This window comes from Branchiostoma belcheri, unplaced genomic scaffold (assembly GCF_001625305.1).
Source record: "Branchiostoma belcheri isolate BF01 breed outbred unplaced genomic scaffold, Haploidv18h27 scaffold45, whole genome shotgun sequence".
Taxonomy (NCBI): domain Eukaryota; kingdom Metazoa; phylum Chordata; class Leptocardii; order Amphioxiformes; family Branchiostomatidae; genus Branchiostoma; species Branchiostoma belcheri.
The window spans coordinates 399,889-420,840 of record NW_017804076.1 but is presented as its reverse complement, the minus strand read 5'-3'; the positions used below and the strand labels follow the sequence as shown (position 1 = coordinate 420,840).

Below are 20,952 nucleotides of genomic sequence, written 5' to 3'. Positions count from 1 at the left end.
TAAGAGGGAAAATGTGTAAATTTGGAAAGTAATATTAGTTTGCAGTGAAGCGTTATACGATCTTTCCATAAATAAGATGTCAAAAATTCTCAGCATCATGTTAGAAAACTGCAATGTGGGTTGCTGGTTGGGCCCGTCGGTTGAACTTGCATTTCATCCTAAGTCGCCACTGGGATTACAGCTGTTGCCATGGCAACCTATGGAACAGCGACGTCATTGCTGACAAAGTGATTGGGACAGACAGCTCCTACACTTTTGTGGGGGGAACCAGACAAATTAGGATTCTTGGGACACATAAAGGACTATTTTAAACTTCAGTTCCGAGAAATCGTCTTCAACAATATTCCTTCTTGTGCATTGTCTTTGAATTTTAACTGTTACCAGGAAGCCATTAGTTTATGACAGTGTGGAAATCTATTGGGATGAATGTTGTGGTCCTGGCGGAATTGTATTATGTATGTCTTGGTGGCAGATTGTAGGGTACTGCTGTAGGTGCAAGGAAGTAAGATGTTTTTTTTAAATTTCTCACTGAAATTAGTCTGCCGAGGTGAGATTACTAATTGTCTGGGATGTCTAAAGGTTATAGAATACCCAGACGCTCATTTGGAAGATTGCTTTGTTGCTGTAGATCGTGAAAAAAGAAGGCTGGCGTGTGCATGGGATAACATGTAACATTATAAAATTCATTAGGCCTAGGAAAAAAATGTTTCATGTTTCAGTCCTGAAAAAAATAGGGTCAGTAGGTAAGGGAGTTTTTTCATACTTTGGTGATCTCTAGTGATCTAACATATACAATAATTTCTTTGCACACTTCTACCAGTATTTTCAATGTCAATGTTGAAAACTGACTGTTGGATCAGCTTGAAAAAATTATGTCCTTTGAAGGGGTCTACCCCCAAAAAAGGCTAGGGTCATCAGTTTTTTCTATGGTCTGTCAGTTGGGAAACAGGAATATTTTTTTCCTAGGCTTTAAGCATAGCATTCCTGGGGAAAGCTGATTGTCAATGTCATGGTGAGGCCAGAGGCGTAGTTTATGTTGCATGTTGTAATTTTGCTGGTAGAATCATGTATCAGTGGGTAGGTAGAGTTGTATAAATACAATGCCGGTATTATAAATCTTTCAATTCTGCTTTGAGTGTGACAACGGATTGTTGTGAGCTATGACTCAGGAGTGGTCGCCAGAGGTTATGAAAGCCGACCTGTTTGTGGTGAGATTGGTTTAACACATGCCTCCTTTGTCTCTGATCCAAGCCGCTTGTTTCCCACTCCTACGCAAAAGTATTAGATCACTCACTTCTGTGAGTCAGTTATTTTACTTACTGAATGCTAACAATGGTCTGTTACATTCTGTAACGCTTGCTAGCAGGAGTGGGCGTTGCCTTTTGCTTACATGGGCACGAACTTGCACTTGTGTTTCCTCCGAAACTGGCCATGACTTCCAAACCGCGAATTCCAGTCCTCTTGAACCAAGAGAATTTGTAGTAAAGTCGCTCGTAATATGGAATGGATATTTGGTAGTGTTGTAGTAAAATACAGTGAATCTACTCTGTTGAATGCGAGACCAAGAAAATGGGAAGTGTTCTGTCGTCTCATGACTTGAGAATATGTGCATAACAATAGGCAGGGGTTATGTGGTATGGAAATGAGGGGTTTCCAATAGTCGGGGTGCATAGTTGGCGGGTGACCAAATCTTTTCAGGATGTAGGGGGCTGACGTTGGTTTCAGGTGACCTTTGGAATGGTGACAAGTTGGGTTGAACATGTTTTCTGTACCAGACTCTCCCTAACATAACACTACAGACTGTTGAATACTGTAGCTCTGGTGTGGTGGTGGTGTTACATATGGAGCAGAGCTTTCTGTGATGTTCAGGTCTTTTTATGGAATTTGTTGCTCGCATCTAACAACAATGTTGACATTTCTGACATTCTTGATGAACAGGAGTCAAAATACAGTGTTGTGATATGGAAAAGACTTAAGCATTGATAGCTAATAATATCCTTTATATATTCTTAGGCAAACAGTGACATTGTGTTTTTAAACCTAGCTCCCTCTAATTCGTAGGTGTTAAAAGCAGAAGGCCATAAGTTCTATTGGACCTGGAAGGCATCTTTTCCAGTGAACTGTGATTGGACAGGCAAGAAAAATGATGTAATATTATCAGTGGACCTTGATAATGAATTTTTCTGTCGATAAGGTGTGATGAAAGAATGAGGAGGTATTGCCTTGGCATAGAGTGGTACATGTATGTTCAGAAAGTTCACTCGCAATACTCGTGAATCAAAGGTCACAAACTTGAGACATTGACATGGAAACTGGAAAAACAGGCTCGTAAAACGGCAAAAAAGTATATACAACTTGAACCTCTATTTCAACGTAATCAGGCAACGGTCAAAGTTTTTTTTAAAGGAAAGTTGTTCTTTATAAAAATTTATATTGTCGCAGAATTCAGTTGGATAAAAAGTAGGTGACTTTCCATCATGTGGAAGAAAGGTTCCATATGTTGGGTTTCCAAGGTCATTGAGGTCGCAGGTCTGATGTACAACCCCATGTCAGTGCCTTTAGTGTAAATCATTTTGCATGCATGCCCTCCCTGATGGAATCTATGGAGGATTTCTTGGTGTTCTTTCCAACCACACTACGCTCTGCTTCTTTCAAGTAAAAACAAGTTGTTCGTTTTGGGGGTAGCCCAGTTTAAAGCTAAGCTTACTGAACTATACAATCTGTAATATTGGCATGTCTTCAGTTCTTTTTGTTTTGCCATCATGAACAATTACGTTTGCAAATAAACCCTAAACCAAGATCTGCTTTAAAAGAAGTACACTCAACTTGGATAATTTGAACTCTTGTTTGCTTGAGTTTTGAGTCTTAGCTGAAAAATGTATGGTTATGAAGTTGCTAACGTTTGTATTATCTTCAGTCTCTGAACTTAAGTGAACACCTGGACAGCCCCGCCCTTACTGTATGTCCCATAGTTAAGTGTGAACATGTGATCGGCTGAATGTTTGTTTTTGTCTTCCTGCCACTATAACTAACTCCATACACTGTCTAGGAGTGACTGGAAACCTACCTATGAAGTGTAACCCTTATGTAAAGGCTTTCAAATTCTGTTACATTGATACTCCAGTTCTCCAAGATAAATCGGTGAACCAATGAATTACGATAGTGTGGCCATGTAGAGGGCCACATTTAATAAGATTATGATTCTGTGCCAGTATATTTTCCACACCCGAGTTGATAGTTCCAGATTTGCCTATCTCTTCCCCTCAGGCCTCTTTAAGCCCGATCCTATCATCTGAATTATTGATCGTACCTGCATTTTTGATTTGATTTTGTCTGGCTCTGGTCTGCCACAGGATTAAGATAGATGCACCCCAGTTTGCCCTAATATAGTCTATATTTGATCAGTCAGCAAATGATAGATCAATTCGCACCTTTCCGTTATTGGATATTTCAACGAGATATGACAGTACGGCCTTGTTCTCAGGGACACACCTACAGTGTAGTCATTGCAGAGCTATAAATCTTTTGATGTTAACCTTCTCCCTGCTGCCTAAACCTGTAACCAATAGAAATTTAGTGCCAAACAGCTAACTTGGCAGACTGAAGGTTAAAATTAAGGCTATGAAATAATAGTAGCAGCCATTACTTTGGTGCAGTGCTGTTGTCACAAGAATGAATCTACTTGGTTGTGTACAAAATCAACAGTTACGCAAGCAACTAGATAAATTTTGAAAACAGACGTTTCAGATAGCATCCACTACCTTTTGTCAGTGATTGGTTTGCTGTAGAAACTGTACAGAACAGCTTCCCTTACTGAAAAGTTAGTGGATCTCCCCCGGCTGAGGTTTAATTATTGATGCACGTGTTGGGAAACCTGCCTCGCCCCAGGGGCATCAACTCACCTGGAATGATCCATTTCTACCTGGGCAGGTAGATATAATTGTTGGGAGATATTGTGACAGGTGCTAATGGTGGCTACCTTTTGTTGGTACGATGAATACAACAGCGGTGTAGCTCGAGCAAGGTGCACTTTGGTTTGTCAATTACATACCCATATGTGGCCTGTGATCAGTACGTCTGCAGAACATAGTGCGCCAGTGCAAAACCCCCCATTTTACACGGTTTTCTTTGGATTTTGTTGCATCAGAATTTTGCCTGTTGCAGAAGATACCTTTTCCAACATAACATTTGGTAAGTACAGGCGGAGTGTTAACCTTACATGCGCGAATGTGACCTTATATATTATGAGACGCTCTAACGAAGTGCTACGTACAATACATTACAGGTTTCGCGCAGGTGCATTACGTTTTGTCGATGTGCTCCTGTGATCTGAGACGAGTTGGCTTGTATCCAATGTTGTTTTGTCATTGTCAGAATTTCAAGTGCATTATAATTTATGTGTGATAAATAAATGTAAGAAGTAACACAAAGTAACATGCAGATTTCAGATTGCAAAAGTTTCTACATCTTTGAAACCTCCGAAACGTTTTTAGTAATACTTACAACATGCATTTCTTTAGCCTGGTCACTATACCAATTTTATCTGCACAGTCTCTTTCGTCCTCTTTGCAAATATAGGACGAAAGAGACAGCGGTTAGCATAGGTTTGGTAACCAACTAGGCTAACTTTTCTTTGCAATACTCATTGTTTGTTGTTCCTTAGTGGTTTTTGTAAGGAATACACAGGCCATGTGGTGTACTCTGTACTACTAGATCCACAAAGCATGTTTGGTATGTTAGATGTCAGCTGATATGAACCAGACTTTCCTCATTTATTCCATTCTTTCATTAGCTTCTTCCTGACCAAAGGGCAGGGTGGGGCACCCTCGGAATAACGACCGATTGAAACGTCAGTCCAAAATAGCGGACAGAGCTCAAAACACACCCAATTAAAATGATTTCTGTAGCCTGTAGGGTGTTTTCTGAATTGGAAAGAATGCTAGTCTAACGTCCACTGATGGAACATCTCACAAATGTCAAAATTTTTCTTTGATCATTATTGTGCAGAAGATATTTACATACCACTGTAACAAAAATTGAAACCAAGAACACACAATACAATTAACTGTCATGCTGAAAGACATATATGCGGTAAAAAGTTACTATCAACTTATTTGCTAATTTTTCATACATACAGCAGCTTGTTTGCAAAATTGTTCTCTTACCTGTTATTGCAAAACAATTAAATGTGATTGATCTATTCATTTTCCTAATTATTTGCCTGCAGTCATGGATGCTCCTTACCTGTACATATTCCCTCTGGGTATCTTGTCTCTTGTTATTTCAAGTATTTGTCGGAGGGAATCCCTTGTTTGAGTTAGTGTAGACAAACACAGTGCTGTCATGTGTTCCATATGCTTCAGGTTTTGTGTATTGTACCAACTTCTTCCCCTTTCGGTATCACCTCACCTGAGGTGTTAACAGTTTTCCGCACTTTCCAGTGCTTTGGAGTGTTTTTTCCCTAAATTACTGTCTAGTCCTGTATGTATGTAGGTAAAGAGTAAGCAGAATGACATGTCGTTTGTTTACGGTAGGGCAGGGGTGGACATGTAAACATCATTAAATTGTTCAGCCAGGTAGAAAAGGTAAATAACTTGTTGACCCTGTGGTCAGGGCGTCCCACTCTCGTTGGCATCTGGACATTTATATTGTAAGATAAGGTCATCTCGAAAACGCTGGTCAGTTTGCAGTGTTGAAGAGGCTACCTGTAATAAATTGTCTTGAATTGTATACATCAGCCTTTTTTATTACGGTTTTGTGAACATTATAAAGAAAAATAAACTGTAGGCTCTTGAAACAAATCATATGTAAAACACTGGAAAAGTAGTTTGGAGTAGAATCAAGTGGTCTTCACTGCCTAACCCATGGCTAAATATTTTAAAATATATCATATTATTATACTATAGTCCCATGCAAATACCTACAAAGTTGATAGATATATCAAGGAAAAATGTGAAGGTACTGTTACATGTTTCCCTGTAGATTTCATGACATAGCTTTAGTTTTGTTTTCTTCTAAAAACAGCCGAGAAAGATCCAGTACAGGAGTGAAGGCCCCATGACAGACAAGACTGGAGTGTGGAGTGTACTTTGAAGAGCAGCCCGGCTCCATTACTGAAATGAGATGGTACAAAGTGGGGGTGTTTTCCTGTTAGGGATAAAAAGCCTGCTAATGGATGAGTGACAGGGGAACGCATATGTCTGTCAGGTAGGAATTACACAGCTTCAGCTGATAAAGGATTGTCTGTGCTTTACTGTAAGAGGAACGTTCTTAGAAAAAGACGGGTGAATGAGATATTTTACTAACTTCTGGTCTTCATATGTAACTTTTAGAAATAGTACCAGTGGTACATTTTCTGACAATCCCTTTATTGGGAAAAAAGTCTGGATTGTATTTTGTATTCAGTGCTGTAACAATCCACAAAGGAACAGCGAAAGCATGTTTTTTTGTAATTATTTTGATGTTAGTTTTGTCATTTCTTTTCTAAGTTTGCTTGACTTCCCATCCAAGTATTCCACAACAAAAATAGAAGTCTGTGTGGTCCAAAGAGTCCATAGCAGAAGATGGGTTAGCTACATAACTTGTGCTGAAACAAGGGAAAGAAAGACAGTATGTCACAGCAGTTGCTGTCATTCTAACATCAGTGCTGTCATTGACAGTGTGAATGTCAGCACTAACCCATGGGAGCAGCCTTTTAACAACTGGTGCCACCAGATGTGCCCATGGCCTTTCAAACAAAAAGGCCTGTCTCTAAATCTTCTCCACACTATGTGTGAACATCCATGAAAACTTTGTAGCATAGAATGAATTGGGAGGAAAATACAGTCTCTATCAGGCTTCTGGAAGCAGCTAGAAAGACAAAAAAATTGGCCAAATAGACAGATATTATTGCAGGGAGTTGCTTGGTAGAGGCTTAGGAAAAGGGTCAAAGAAACAAATGTTATGAATATGAAATTTATAGATAACCAATGGATAGACTGTCATTACGCAAATGTAATGAATAAACCTGGGTAAATGATCTACCATAAAATTCAATTATCGTAAGGGCTAAAACAAAAGAAAATTCATCAAGCAGAATAATTCATTTCTTTAATGGGTTATTCAGATGCACCTGTCTTAGTCACACCTGGCTGTAACCTGCACCTGTTATTTGATCAGAGGAGCGTGGGGAGGGGGGCAGATCCGTTCCACAAGTTTTTTGACCATTTAAGGCAAGCAAGTTGTGGAACCCAGGAAGTGACTCATCTGAAGTCATGACCAAAAAAAGGGTCGTGTTACATTTCTAGAACAGTTTCAAACACTGTCCTACATTTCTATAGCGTGAATAGATTCTGACTAATGCGTTAAACATGAAACAACTATCTCTTTGTTCTTAGGATCTACATTAGAAATAAGTTATTTAGGAATTAAGAAAAATTTGTCATAAAATCAAGTTAGAATGATTGCTGCAGCTGGTTTTTGATGCAAATGTTTTGAGAATTAATGCTGACCTTACTGTCCAAAGAAATGTCCAGTGACAAACAGCTATGAAAAGACTGTACAAGTTGAGATGACTGTTTCTTTTGTATGAAGTGTAGATCATATTTGCTCACCTGTCGTGACCGGTGAAGGTGTGTGAAAGGGGCTTCCTGATAATCCTTACTGCAGCCATGATGACTTGTGACCACATCCTGTGTGTTTAACCCTAGCCCTGCCAACTTACACTGTACCCAATACAGAATTGCTGAACATGCTTTACCTGCAGCATGGTTCTATATTTTGAACCTCCTTGCCTGCAGCAAGGAAATGTAAAACAGAGTGCATGAGACTTTTGTCTTTGAGTCATCAGAAGCTCTATCTAGCAGTCTATCCTTCATTGATTCGTTAAAGAGACAACTTTGTATCTGATAGCTTATATGGCTGAAAGCTGTCAAAATCCACTATTTCTTAGTGGTGTTTTACCATTTAGACATTGTAATACTAAGTGTTGTACTTACAGTGTCGGGTCTTCTTACACAATAAAATATCATTGAAGATACTGTGGCGGGGGGGTGGTGGTGTTGTAATGCTGTCATGTTGCCCAGTTAGGCCTAGGAAAATAAATGTTGTGTTTCCTGTTTCCCGACCGACCCTAAAAAAAACAGCCGACCCTAGCCTTATTTTTGTGTGGACCCCTGCATATTGCTGAACCAAAACATTTTGCACGACGCTACCGAGAGAATCGCTGTCATTGGTGGAACATCGGGCGCCCCGCTAGCGTTTTGAAGTCGTGTAAACAACGCTAATAATTTGTCTGATTTGTTTGTAAAATAAAGCCATCGACTCCGAAAATAAGTTTAAAAGCCGATACATTTACGAACTAATCGTAGAAAATTCCCTACCGTACTGCACCATCAGCATGCGGCGGCTGCAAAAATTCGGCAACGCGAAAGAAAAATGTCTGGTCCATGATAGCAGTATTTCTCATAAAAATAATGTATATGATTTATTTTTCCCCCTTTGTCGGTCTTTTAGTCCCAAAACGTCTAAAACCGGACGAGGAAAGGTAGCTATCGACGTAAACAAATTATAAGCACATGGCAAAAATCAGCAAAATCGGCAACGGGACAGTTATGCCTGGTCCATTTATCGATATTTACCATGAAAATGTCGTCTGTGGTGTATTTTTCCTCTGATGTGAGTTTTTAGGTCGCAAAACCTCTAAAAAAGCAGAAATTTGCCCACGAAAACGGACTGGCAAGGCATGGGGAGGGCGCTGTTGACGCCTGCATGACCCCCAAAGGTTGAAGGTCATAGGGCACGTCCATTGCGCAATAACCTTAAATCGCCGATTTAGCTAATTTTTGGGGGTTTCAAATTGATACAATCACACTATCGATTTTTAGGCAAACAAAGGGATAGAAACCAATTAAAATTTTGTGCAGATTAATTTTTTTTTCTTAGAATTCTTTTTTGTTTCTTTTTTTTCTCCGAAATCCCAGGGAGAACCCTGAAAACCTGTAGACTTGAATCAGGACCTGAATCTGAATTTAGCCCTGCAAGGGCTAGGGACATCTGTTAAGTTCTTCGAGCTGATCGACCGTTTAAAGCTCCATGATCTGACACCTGAGTACCTGAGTGATGAAATATAATATTGCACAATCGATTTTTCATCATGTTCTGCTTATATAAACACAGCAATCAGCAAAGTCTAAAAAAAAATAAAAAATAAAAATAAAATAAGATCCCTACCTACCGACCCTAATTTTTTCTGGACTGAAACAGGAAACACAACATTTTTTTTCCTTGGCCTTATTTAATCTACCCAGGGAACAACTTTAGAACAGCGAGAATTGGACTAATGTATATCCTGGGCAATACTACCCTTCAATTAGAACCAAATGACAACCCGTTTTTCTGAGTTTTAATGGAAGACTACATACAAGCCTCTCTTCCCCTTTCATTATAACGTTTCAGTACCTACACTGCACATCCGGTGCCTTGTAATGGGAAGAGGAGAAGAAAATGTGCATATTATGCTTTGAAGATAATGGCTAGTGATTGGACAAGCTGTTAATGTAGAAATCATCTAAACACGACAACATTTTGACCACACTTACACATATACACGATATCACCAGCATTAGCCAGGCTTGCAAAGAATCTGGCAGTACCAGAAGACCAAACGCATTAGAAGCTGTAGAATAGATATTCAATCCCTTGTTGTAAGAGCGCAGCACTGAACAGTGATCTATTTGAGCACCCATCTAATTTTTTAGCAGACACTAGGGAAATCCCAGCCCAAACAAATCATTCCTCCTTCCCCCTCTAGTCAATTAGCCGGGATGTTCCAGCCTGGTGTGCCTTGATGCATTTTCCCAGGACTATTTACATTTTGTCCATTAGAGAAGGTAATTTGCCGTATAATTCAATTGCTGGAGTTACCAGCCATGTTGGCCAGCCCATAAAAACTGATGCCGTGAAAAATAGCGGCCGTTTTCGCTGACAGCTCTCTCGAAACGCTAAACGCAGGTGAAGCCGATATGCCGAGCCCGTCACGTACTATCAATTACCGCGTCTTGTCATTGGTATATTGTAACCTTTTACGCTAACGTTTCGGTGTAAGTGCCAATGGACATGATAGAATTCAAGTGTCCTGGCTATGTGAGCATTTTAATGTATGGCACTTGTGCGAAATAATTTGGCACTCAGGTTTTATGATGATACATAGGTACAACAATGATCTAGTGATGATGGTAAGGCCTTGAAAAATTGCTGGATCTGTTTTTTTCTCAAGTCACGACTAAAATAGAACAAAAACTTGTTTCAAATACATTTTTATTATCTCTAAATTAGTCGCCCAACCATCCAACAAACGAGCAAATTCTACAGAAATTGTAACTGGCCCAAGTGATAATGAGAAGAATTTTTCACTAAAGCATGACAATGTGAAGGTTATTTTGTCACGTCAGTGCCTTTTGAAATATGCTTAATGCCAGCTCTAGTGAAAGAAGCCCTCTGTAAATTCTGTCAAGGAAGTTGGATAGCTCTCCACGGGACAAGTTATTGACATCTGTATCCTGGTCACGTTGTAAAGCCTGGCGTCTATCTGTGGTGAAGCGGTAAGTTGATCAGCACATGTCTGACACATTGGGCAAATTCATCCTCCCCTGGCATCTAACGTACTGGCCTCCAGTGCCCAAAAATGAAGCTTTGTGTTTGGGCCTAGGGAAAAAAATGTTTACTGCTTTAGTCCTGGAGAAGTTAGGGTCGGTAGGTAGGGATTATCTTTTTTTTTACCGTGGCAGTGATCCAACTCATACAATACAGTTTTATAATATAAAGTAACACTTGCATAAATTGCGCTTGTTTCATCTCTCTGGTGTCAGATCAAGGAGCTAGAAAAGGTTGATCAGCTCTAAAAAAGGATGTACTTGCTGGGATTCACCAAAAAAAGACTAGGGTCGGCAGGTTTTTCTAGCGTTGGTCAGGAAACTTGAAACGCAACATTTTTTTTACAATGCCTTACACCATTTACAGTTTTGGTACCGGTATTTTCATACACAGTTGTCCAGTGGCACCACTAATTAAATTCAAGGCCATAGTACATAGTACAGGCAATTTTATTCTTCTTACATGACTGCACTAGGAAAAACATGCGGTAAATGATCCATTCCAAAGATTACTTGCACATATTATTAGGCTGGGTATAGAAATTCTCCTTGACATTCTCAAGGCTTGTTCAGCCAAGCCTAGTGTAGAATGGCAGCGGTCCAAGACGACTGGCCATGTGTGGAGAACCCTTTTAATAACCAGTACGCACCTCATTGATCAAGTGGTGCAGTACATCCCCACTGATCCACTCTCTGGCTTTAAAACATTAAGTTTGTATTGATCGGGCCATTATTCCAATCAGTCACAGGAACTGTGGGTTGTGGGAGAGAACAGGGCTGGGTAAGGGTCAGGCTGTCAACGACCTATCTTTGGTAGTCAGATCAATCCTGTCTTATTAATGTCTGGAGTCTGAGACAGACTGGATGCCCAGTTGCTTCAAGAAAACTGTACCTTCACGTTGACCTGTTCCTCCATTTTCATTTTTTTGGGTGTGTTTTTCTTCACTTGAGTCTTCTGATATGGAATTTCTGTTTCTGTAACACTTGTTAGCCTGACTAGGTCTCACAGAGTGCACTTTCGTCCTACGAAAAGCTGGAGGCCTGACAGAAAATGTTGGCATGTCATCAGTCGAGTGTGTATCTTTCAAACCCAACAAGCGGCCTCCACAATTTCCTGAAAGCTCCTGCAAATATCCTGTGCGGCTCCAGTCCGGATATCAACACTGCCTGGCATCTCCTGTTAGCGGCAACATGAATGTTGGTTGCAGGAAGCGAGGCCCTCTTGCCCCACTTTTCGGTACTGCAGATGACCCCCTTGTTCTGCAGAATGCTCTGTCCATTGATCAGTGTTAATTACTCTCATCAAAAAGACCAATATATGAACTTTCGTATACTGTACATGATATTTGTCCCTACTATGATTCAGTATGAAGTCAACTGGTTTGAGATGCGATTCCATTTTTGGAACTGAATTTAAGGATACTTTAGGAGTGCTTTTTGCTGCGAGTCAGAGTGGCATCTTGGTAATACTACAGTAATGGCATTCTCAGGATGAAATCCAGGAATAAGCTGATTGTATTGCCTGAGGATACAAGGTGAGATGGGATTACGCGTGTGTCACTGTTAGCTCACTCCAGTCCAGATGTTCCCTACTGCTACCAACTGATAACCGCAGCAGGGATATCATGGGTTTCTCCCATAGATAACTGCTCCAGATAGGTGGATATTTTACTGCGGTTTAGCCAGCAGCAGGGGACATTTGTCGGGATAATTGTGTAACCTTTTTACCAGAGGTCGCCGGTAATCTGTAGGCTGTGATTGTCTACAGCTACAAGTGGTGTGGGGAAAGCTGTGGTGTATATGAATAGTTGAAGAATGTCTAGTGCAACCTCCCTTCAGGGTGCATTCATGTGTGGAAGAAAGAAGTAGTATATCAGGAAAAAAAAAGACATAAATTTGTGTATAGTTTGTGTCGCGAAAATTTACAAGTTTAAAATGACCTGTTTTGAAATACACAAGAGGTGAATGTAGGATAGAAATATATATAATATGTCAACAAAAAGCATGTTGGTGTCTCAATCTTTTAAAAAAAAATTGGTCGAGATTTACGTAATTGTTCCTCCTATGACAAGAGAAAACCAGATGTTGCTTACCACATTTCCATAGATCCACAAGTATGATAAGGAATATCTTGGTAACTTTCTGTGGGCTACTTGTCAGTGTGTGTCTACCTAGTAGAAAGATAAACCTAATGATAACAGACAGCAGGAATGGCTGGCTTGTAGTCCATCCTACCATTCACTAACATCAAAGGTAGAGGTGGAAGTACATAATTGGCCACAGGCCTGTCTTTACTACAGGTAGTCTTCATCATTATCTCACCTGTGTTGTCCCTTCTGTGGAAAGTGCCTTTAATTAAGAAACAATAATGCCAGGTCATTCAGTAGTTGTGTAATATGGATACGAGCATAGCTGGTCGTTTGGAAGGTGATAGTATGTCAATATTAGGTTTTAAACATACATACGTGTGAACATAATATCAGGATGACAGTGGTGAAGAATTAAACGTAGACATTTAAAGAGGAAGTTGCTACAGTAGATGGTCGTAAAGTCGGCTTTAGATAAAATGGTTGTCTGAAATTAGAACTCGTTTTGTAATTATCAGATGCCCACTGTGGTTGCCATCGCAATGTATCCATGTAGTAATCTGGTTCTCAAAACTGTTTTTGTAACTTAGCGACATATTGGTTTTAAGATATACCAGCATGCCACAGACTTAAGGAAGAGACAAGAGTCTCCTGTACATTTATGAAAGCAGGAAAATGCAAAAGGAAGTCAGTTGAATGCATTGACCTCGCCCCGACTGTTATATCCCCTGACCTATTTCCCCATCTACCATGGAACATGTGCTGAACATCCGCGCTTTGGATGGATTTTTCTTTTAAGGCATAATAAATTTCCATACTTATACACTTTCCAGTCTTTTTCTACCAAAGTAAAGTTTGAATTTGCAGTGATATGTATTCTGACCATGGATTTTCAAACATTTCAATATACATATTCAAACAATATTTTTTGTTTTCATAACATGTATTCAAACCATATTTCATACTTCTCATACTCATATTCAATCAATATTTTGTCCTCCTATTGTAGAGTGATTGCAGAATGTTTACAGTCTGATTAATACGGTTATTTCTGTGTTGTCCAGGTTGGGCAGAATGTGATCTGTCTGGCGCAGACGGGGATGTGGCGCGAGATCGTGGCCGTGCCCGCCACCAACGTGTTCGTCATGCCTGAGGAGATGTCGTACGAGGAGGGCGCCGCCATCCCGCTCAGCTACCTGACCGCGTACTTCATGCTGTTTGACTTCGGCAACCTGCGGCCGGGGAAGAGCCTGCTGGTACACATCGCCGCAGGTCAGTCTATGCTACGGAACAAACAAACAAACAAGCAAGACTAGCAATGAAAACATAAATTGCCATGGCGACGGTGGTTGCTGTTAGGGTTATTGTTTGCATGGTACTACCATGATTTCATAATTTTGAGTAAGCCTTGGTACATGCACTCCTCCCCTGAGTGTATAGTGAACGACCCCCGGGGTCACAGAAACTAGGGCATCCAGGGCAGACAGGTCTTACCAAGGGTTTCCTGCAAAAAGCAACAAACATATTCAAAAATTCAATAACCATTCAAGAAGATTTTAAAGGGAGAGAATAATGAAAATGAAGATGAAGGTGTCAAAGAACTGTCATCCCAGAACTTTTTAAACAGTTCTTTCATACAGGGGCACCAAATCTCCTTGAGAATTGAAATGATTGGAGAGTAATTGAAATAAAAACAGTGAAAAATAGTCAAAGTTGTTGAAATTTATATATAGTAAAAAGAAATAGAATAATGGTAAACGGTTGTTGCCTTCCCATGATGCAGGTGGTGTTGGCTGGGCAGCTACACAGCTCGCCAAGACAGTTGAGAACGTCACAGTGTTCGGCACGGCCTCCGCCACCAAACACGACGCCATCAAGGAGAACGGTGTGGACCATCCCATCGACTACCGGACGAGAGACTACTCAGAGGAGATCAAGAACATCAGCCCCAAAGGTCTGTGCAATTTTTATGTTTACTGTGCTCTGGTTCCTCTTATTCTCCAAACCAATAAGGTCAATGACCTGAACCAGATGTCTGTCACCTTGGTAACCAGTGTTGGGTTACATCATGTTGCAATTTTATAGCAGCAGGGATTTAGACTACTGTCACCATATATATGAATGTGTTTGAGTAAGAATTAACAGAGCAGACCATATGCGAAGGTAAACGTCATGCATTTCTAGCTTTTATTCACCTCAAAACCACTTAATGTTACATAACCAATGATCACATTTTCACCTTTAAAATCTGAAGCATAGCTGTTATTCAGACCATGCCTAACATTAGACCTAGTGCTGTGTAGGACATGTGTAAGTTGTGGAAGTGTTTGATGTATATAGACCAGCCCTGACCTGACCCTGTGTGTTAGCAGTGGCAGTGGAGTTTGGCCTTGACAACATTCCAGCCATTTTTGCGATAGCAAGATGGACGACGGCCTTCCTGTTTTTTCCAAGGCACGGTTTTAAGTCGAGATGCTCAGAGATAATATAAATTTTCAAGTTATAAAGAAGACTGTGTGATAGGTTCAAACTAAAACTGGTAGAAACCACTGATCTTATGCCCTTGGGAATGGTACTTAACACGACTTTCCTCACTTCACTCAGATGAAACTGATTGTTTTTTGTCCATTCATGCATTTGTCCTCTGCATGGTGGCGGCATAGTTGAAAAAACTTGAGTGTGCTGTCACCATGTCTTTTGAGAAATGTTGGAATAAAAAAAAAAATGCTAGTAGAAAGCCCAGGAAAGAAAATGATCTGAGAATTTGGAGGTTTTATTGTACAAAATACTATGACAAAGCTGTTTAGAAAAACTTTTGCTGAAATAAATGGCCTTGAGTGTGCTTCCACTCTGAAATACAGTGATTTTCCCAGATTTCGGGGGGGCAGGTATTTCACTACCTGGGTAAGCAAAGCTGTCTCTCTGCAACATACAAACTTGACCTTGTCACTAACAATGCCCCCCTCCCCCTTAGGTGTGGACATTGTCCTGGACCCCCTGGGAGGTGCAGACACATCCAAGGGTCTGCAGCTCCTCAGACCAATGGGAAAGATCGTCACTTATGGTAAGTCTCCACATACGCTGGGTTCTAAGCCAAGGAATTTTATTTGCCACTGGTTTTGCTTTCAGCTACCTTCAACAAAATATTCTTAAACTTCTTGATGTAAGATGTTATAGTTTCCTGCATCGGACATTGCTTTGGATTACTTACATTTGAGTTTTTGTGCAAGCTCAAAAGCTCCACCTAGCTGCTGATGAAAGCACTGCAGGGTAGATACCCACCATTACGTTTGGCCCATTGTAAGTTACAAGTTAATACAAGGCCTCATAAAAGTACTTCCTCACATTTCAATCTTAAAAATTCTCCTGCACTAAAATATCACAAGGGTCTGCCTTGCAAAGATACAAAGAAAACAGGGTTGACTAGCTCCAACTCTGAGAAGTGTGCAGTGCAATTTTTAAATCTTCCCTGTACATCTAGACCTGATTTTTGTGCCAGAATTGAACTCTTCCAAACTGTACTTCACAGGTTCAGCCAACATGGTGAAGGGAGAAAACAGGAATCTGATGAAGATGGCCAAAACCCTGTGGCAGTCCACCTCGGTCAGCCCAGTGTCGCTGGTCAAGACCAACAAGGCCATTGCTGGCTTCCAACTCGCACACCTCACAGGTAAAGTCACTTTCTGAAAGAGAAAAACTTCATACAGATAGAGCCCATATCGTCTTCTCAACTTCAATTAGGTACATGTATATTCTCAGTTTCACAGTGGAACTGATAGAAAAATACAGATCATGAGTGTCTGTTTCTCTGTGCATGAAAATATTATTCATATGTCATTAACTACATGTGACAAAAATAAAGACACAACGTGATGAATGCAACATTCAAGTCCAATGGGTATTTGGAATGCTGGATAAAGTAGAAATCTGGAGAAGCTTCTCAGAATATAAGTGATCAGACTAATATTATATTTCAAATCACTTGAAACATAGACCCAGACAGGGTTATTTATCTACTACATACCTGTTTGAAAAGTGTGTTTTAATGTGTTTTTTCTGTGCCCCCCTCCCCAGGTGAAATTGAGCTTGTACGCAGTGCCTTCCAAGATATCCTGAACATGTACAAGGACGGGAAGATCAAGCCACGCATCGACTCTGTCTGGGCTTTCGAACAGGTCAGGGCATCTCCACAGTCTTAACAATGACATTGAGTTTTCTTTACCCCTTTACTATTTTTATAGATGTATTAAAGGTATCCTATGCAATTTCAGGGCAGAAAAACAAAAGATATTTAGGATGAGAAAGTCTGTGTGATATAGACATTTACTGCCATTTTCACATTAGCACATTTTCGTCAACATTTTATAGTGTTTGAAACAGCCCATAAATAAGCTACATGAAGAGTCCTTTTATTTTTTGGTACCACCAATAAATAGCTAGACCAGCCAACAGCCAATAGAAATTGATCAGAAAATTGATTTTGAAAATTTAGTTTTACTGCCCTGAAATTGCTTTTAACTTCAGGCAATGAAAAGTAGTGTTGTTACAAAATAAAGCTTCTGATTGGTCAAGGGTTTTTAACCAATCGGGTGTGGCTTGCAGGTTGCCGAGGCGATGCAGCAGATGAACGAGCGGCGGAACATCGGCAAGGTCATCCTCTCGCCCGAGAAGGAACCCACGAAGCCTGCGGAGGGCGACGCCGCGCCGACGTCACCCCTGAAGAAGAAGAAACCCTCGCTTTTCCGACGACTCTCCAAGCGAGCATCACGGTCCAAGGACGAGGGGGAGAAGAAGGATGAGGTTAAGGTAAGGAAGGAAAACGTCTGTGTGAGACAGAACTGTTGTGTGAGACAATCCTAAATGATTTGTACAGACATCCACTGATGAGGTCATGTCAGGGCCACTGTCAAGTCTTCTGAAACCTTTATTTTTTTGTTTTGTTTTGTTCTGTTTTTTTATCGTTACCTTCTTGTTGAGTTTAAGTTGATTTTGTTCCTGTTGTTTGCAGAATGCAAAGAAAGAATCGCCCATAAAGGTGGGTATGGGATGCTCAGTGTCCCTAACCTGGGTTTAGGCTGGTCTGGAGCTAACACGCAGTATTGCTGTGCCTGACTTCACCGCTTGTTTTTACATACTAACATAAACGGATCAGTCTGAACTTACGTACGAATTCTTACTTCTAGGCACCAATCTCGGCAGATAAATTGTTCCTGTCTTTTTGACTTTGTAAAATGAAAAGCCTGCATGTTTTCACATAAATCTGCTTTGCAAATTTTTATGATTTATCATGTAATGGTTATATTAGCTTGGTGAAGGCTAAAGGGCTTGTTCTGACTTTGGGAGGTAATATGAAATTACTAATGCTTGTTTCTTGGTGTGGGGTTTTTGACTAATTTTGTATTCTGTATAGTAATATCATTATTTGCACCAAACTGTCTTTAAGGCAAGCTATATCAGCTTTCTCTTAGAACTTTTATATCTGCTGTATCCCTGCAGTACTGTTTCTTTCCAAAGCTGCTTTTACCAACATAACACCACATGACACCAACATCACACTACATAATGACAAAATCATTCATTTTTTTTTGTTTTTTGCTTCAGTGTTTGAATATGTCTCCTGTATTTTGAGTTACAGGAGATGTAAATAGAATTTTTTTGGTTTGTTTGTTCCCACAGATTTTTAGACTGACTTTATATTTTTGTGAACACTGACAGTGTTATTTTATAAAATGATTGGTGAAGAATCTTGCGAATATGAAAGTGCCCTTTCCTTACATGAGGTCGTTTCTTCATCTTCAAGAGATATGATATTCTGTGTCAAAACTTAAAATGAGTGAGAAAACGTGATGTTTCTAGATTTATCGTTAGCAAAATTTTCAATGTTGAATTGAATATTAGTGAAAAGCATGAAAATGTATAATTCACCAGGACAGATTTTTATAATGTTACAAGAACATTTGTGAGAGTACTTAAATATGCGCATATCAAAATTGTGAAGTGGTTTGAATGAGTGACAGTTGACTGTAGTTGGTTAGCCTGGCATCCCGACTGTCCCCGCTCACGATCGCGAATCTGTTTTCAGCAAGAGGAGCAGGAGAAGGCTGACGACACCAAGGCCACCAACGGACACGTTCAGCAAACGGTGACGGTTCTCTTTCAGGGCCCCATAGCCCCTCTCCATGTGTGCACGGACCACTGACTCGCACTGAAGGCCACAGCAAGTAAATTGTATGGATGACATCCTCCTCAGACTCCAAATCTAATGTGATAGGGTGAAAAAGAACAAGGCAGCCAAAAACACAAGATTCCTACATTTTCAAATTTTGACATAAGCCTTGTTAACCGAGAAATGATACCTATATTTTGCTATGTTTACTGCTAACTCTTACGACATCTGTTTAAAACAACAAATCATAGCCTTGTCTTGTCTCCTCTCTTCATACTTATCTGCCATCCACGTTCCGGTATGACAACAGGCCTCTTTGCCCATTTTTTAGGGCAACAAAATTTCTTTTTTTTCTCTCCAAAATCAGGCAAAAATTAATGTGCGCGCTGATGTCATCCATAAAAGTTACTTCCTGTGGCCGAACATGTAAACACGTTCATAGCTAACAGTTTGTAGTAGGTTAATGTAAAGATAACACTTGACTTCCAAAGACTGATTACTTGTCTTGAACTTGAAGCAGACTATGGTCCATGCATGCATAAAAAGTCCAGGACATAACCCTAATATCTAACAAATAGGTAATGAAACAAACTTGCACCAACAATCACTAGTTTTGTTAATGTCACGTTTCTAATTCGTCTCTGCACTAAAAAAGTTGTTGGACAGTTCTCTGAAACATGTTATGATCACTAAATTATGCAAACAGACAATAGCCTTCTGTGTACAAAGTTTAGCCTGGATGCCAGACCCGTATACATGTAGCACTCTAGGCCTCAAGTTTGTCAATGTGTGGGGTGTAACTGAGGGGGCTGTGGTATAATTTCCTTGGGGGCATGTTGGCCCTGGAGCCAAGGAACATTCTGGCACCCCGGCTATACAACTCAGTACCTGAGTGAAGTTCTTTTCCTTGCTGACATTTTGAACATTTTTGCAGCCGGAGGATGAGAAGATTGATGACGAGGCTACCAAGGTGTGTGACCAGCACACGCCTCACAAACACTCACCACACAAAATGCACATCACACTCTCACATATACGCAAATAGGCGGCGCCACATACTGTGAATCATGAAACTCTTGCATTGGTTTTATTTTCGCGGTTTTCCCAGTGATCTCTGCACTACAAATTCCTGACACAGCGAATATGTCTTCTTTGTATGACTACTGTACTTCCCCCTACCGCGAAATGAAGCTGCTGCGAAAGATTCAAGATTGACGGTAGCACCTCCGCTTTCCAAAGCACCATCACTCTGTCCTTGCTCACCTGCAAATCTCCTGTGCATAGAAGCACTGTTTCGGCTAACAGTCCAGCGTAGCGGCTAACTGTCCTGTGTATTTTATATCAGAAACTAAGGGCACGGCTTTCCGGGGGAGATTCCAACATAGAGGACACAGACAAGGTTGGTTAAGCGTGCGGTGTGCCTCTTAACTCCTGCTGCTTCTGCCTAACTCTTCATAGATAATTTAGTACTTGTGAAAGCTTCTGAGTCTTCTTCATCTTTGATTGTTAGTTTGGTGGTTAAATTAGTGAGATCTGCTCAAAGCCTTTATTCCAGTTGTTTCAACCATAATTATGATCAAAACAACTTGAAGCTCTTGCTGTATAGTTTGAAGGTGAATGTGGCATGGGTTCCTAGGACTGTGGAAGACATTTCTTCATATGTCCCTGTGGCTAGCCGGTGTGACTCTGTACACCAGGGAAACATATTCAAATGTTCATTTCTGTAAATCACAGGTTGTAAATGACAAAATTGATGCAGCTGAGGACAAGATCGGAGGTATTTCAAAGGTCTGTGAAATGCCAAATGGGTCCTTTTTCCAGTGGAGTTTGCAACTACACCATTCCTTGTAGTTTAACATGTGGTCTGAAGGCTACATCATTCACAGGAATGGCATGGTTGTGAGAGTACCGAAGTAGTGTTATTGGCTGTGGAATTTTAAAAGTGTGGTTATGAAATTTGGTCAAAGGTGAAAGGTCAAGTAGGGTGAAGGGCAAAAGGTCACAAGGTGGAAGAAGGGGAGACAAGATAAGATAGTGTATAATAGAGAATGACCGACGGTTTTATTTG

General features: G+C 40.4%; 1 protein-coding gene across 14 annotated transcripts in view; it reads left to right on the top strand.

The window, feature by feature from the left end:
* LOC109478693 (titin-like) overlaps positions 1-20,952 on the top strand; it is a 43,567-nt gene that overhangs the window by 13,094 nt on the left and 9,521 nt on the right. For 7 of the 14 annotated variants that reach the window (XM_019780370.1, XM_019780377.1, XM_019780374.1 and 4 more), the window contains exons 2-12: positions 13,783-13,990; positions 14,502-14,672; positions 15,693-15,782; positions 16,248-16,388; positions 16,793-16,893; positions 17,321-17,524; positions 17,727-17,753; positions 18,801-18,860; positions 19,819-19,854; positions 20,230-20,283; positions 20,619-20,672. In XM_019780370.1, coding sequence (XP_019635929.1) covers positions 13,783-13,990; positions 14,502-14,672; positions 15,693-15,782; positions 16,248-16,388; positions 16,793-16,893; positions 17,321-17,524; positions 17,727-17,753; positions 18,801-18,860; positions 19,819-19,854; positions 20,230-20,283; positions 20,619-20,672 — 1,146 coding nt within the window. The remainder of the gene's footprint in view (positions 1-13,782; positions 13,991-14,501; positions 14,673-15,692; positions 15,783-16,247; positions 16,389-16,792; positions 16,894-17,320; positions 17,525-17,726; positions 17,754-18,800; positions 18,861-19,818; positions 19,855-20,229; positions 20,284-20,618; positions 20,673-20,952) is intronic. The other 7 variants (XM_019780375.1, XM_019780378.1, XM_019780379.1 and 4 more) reach the window with 7 other exon arrangements.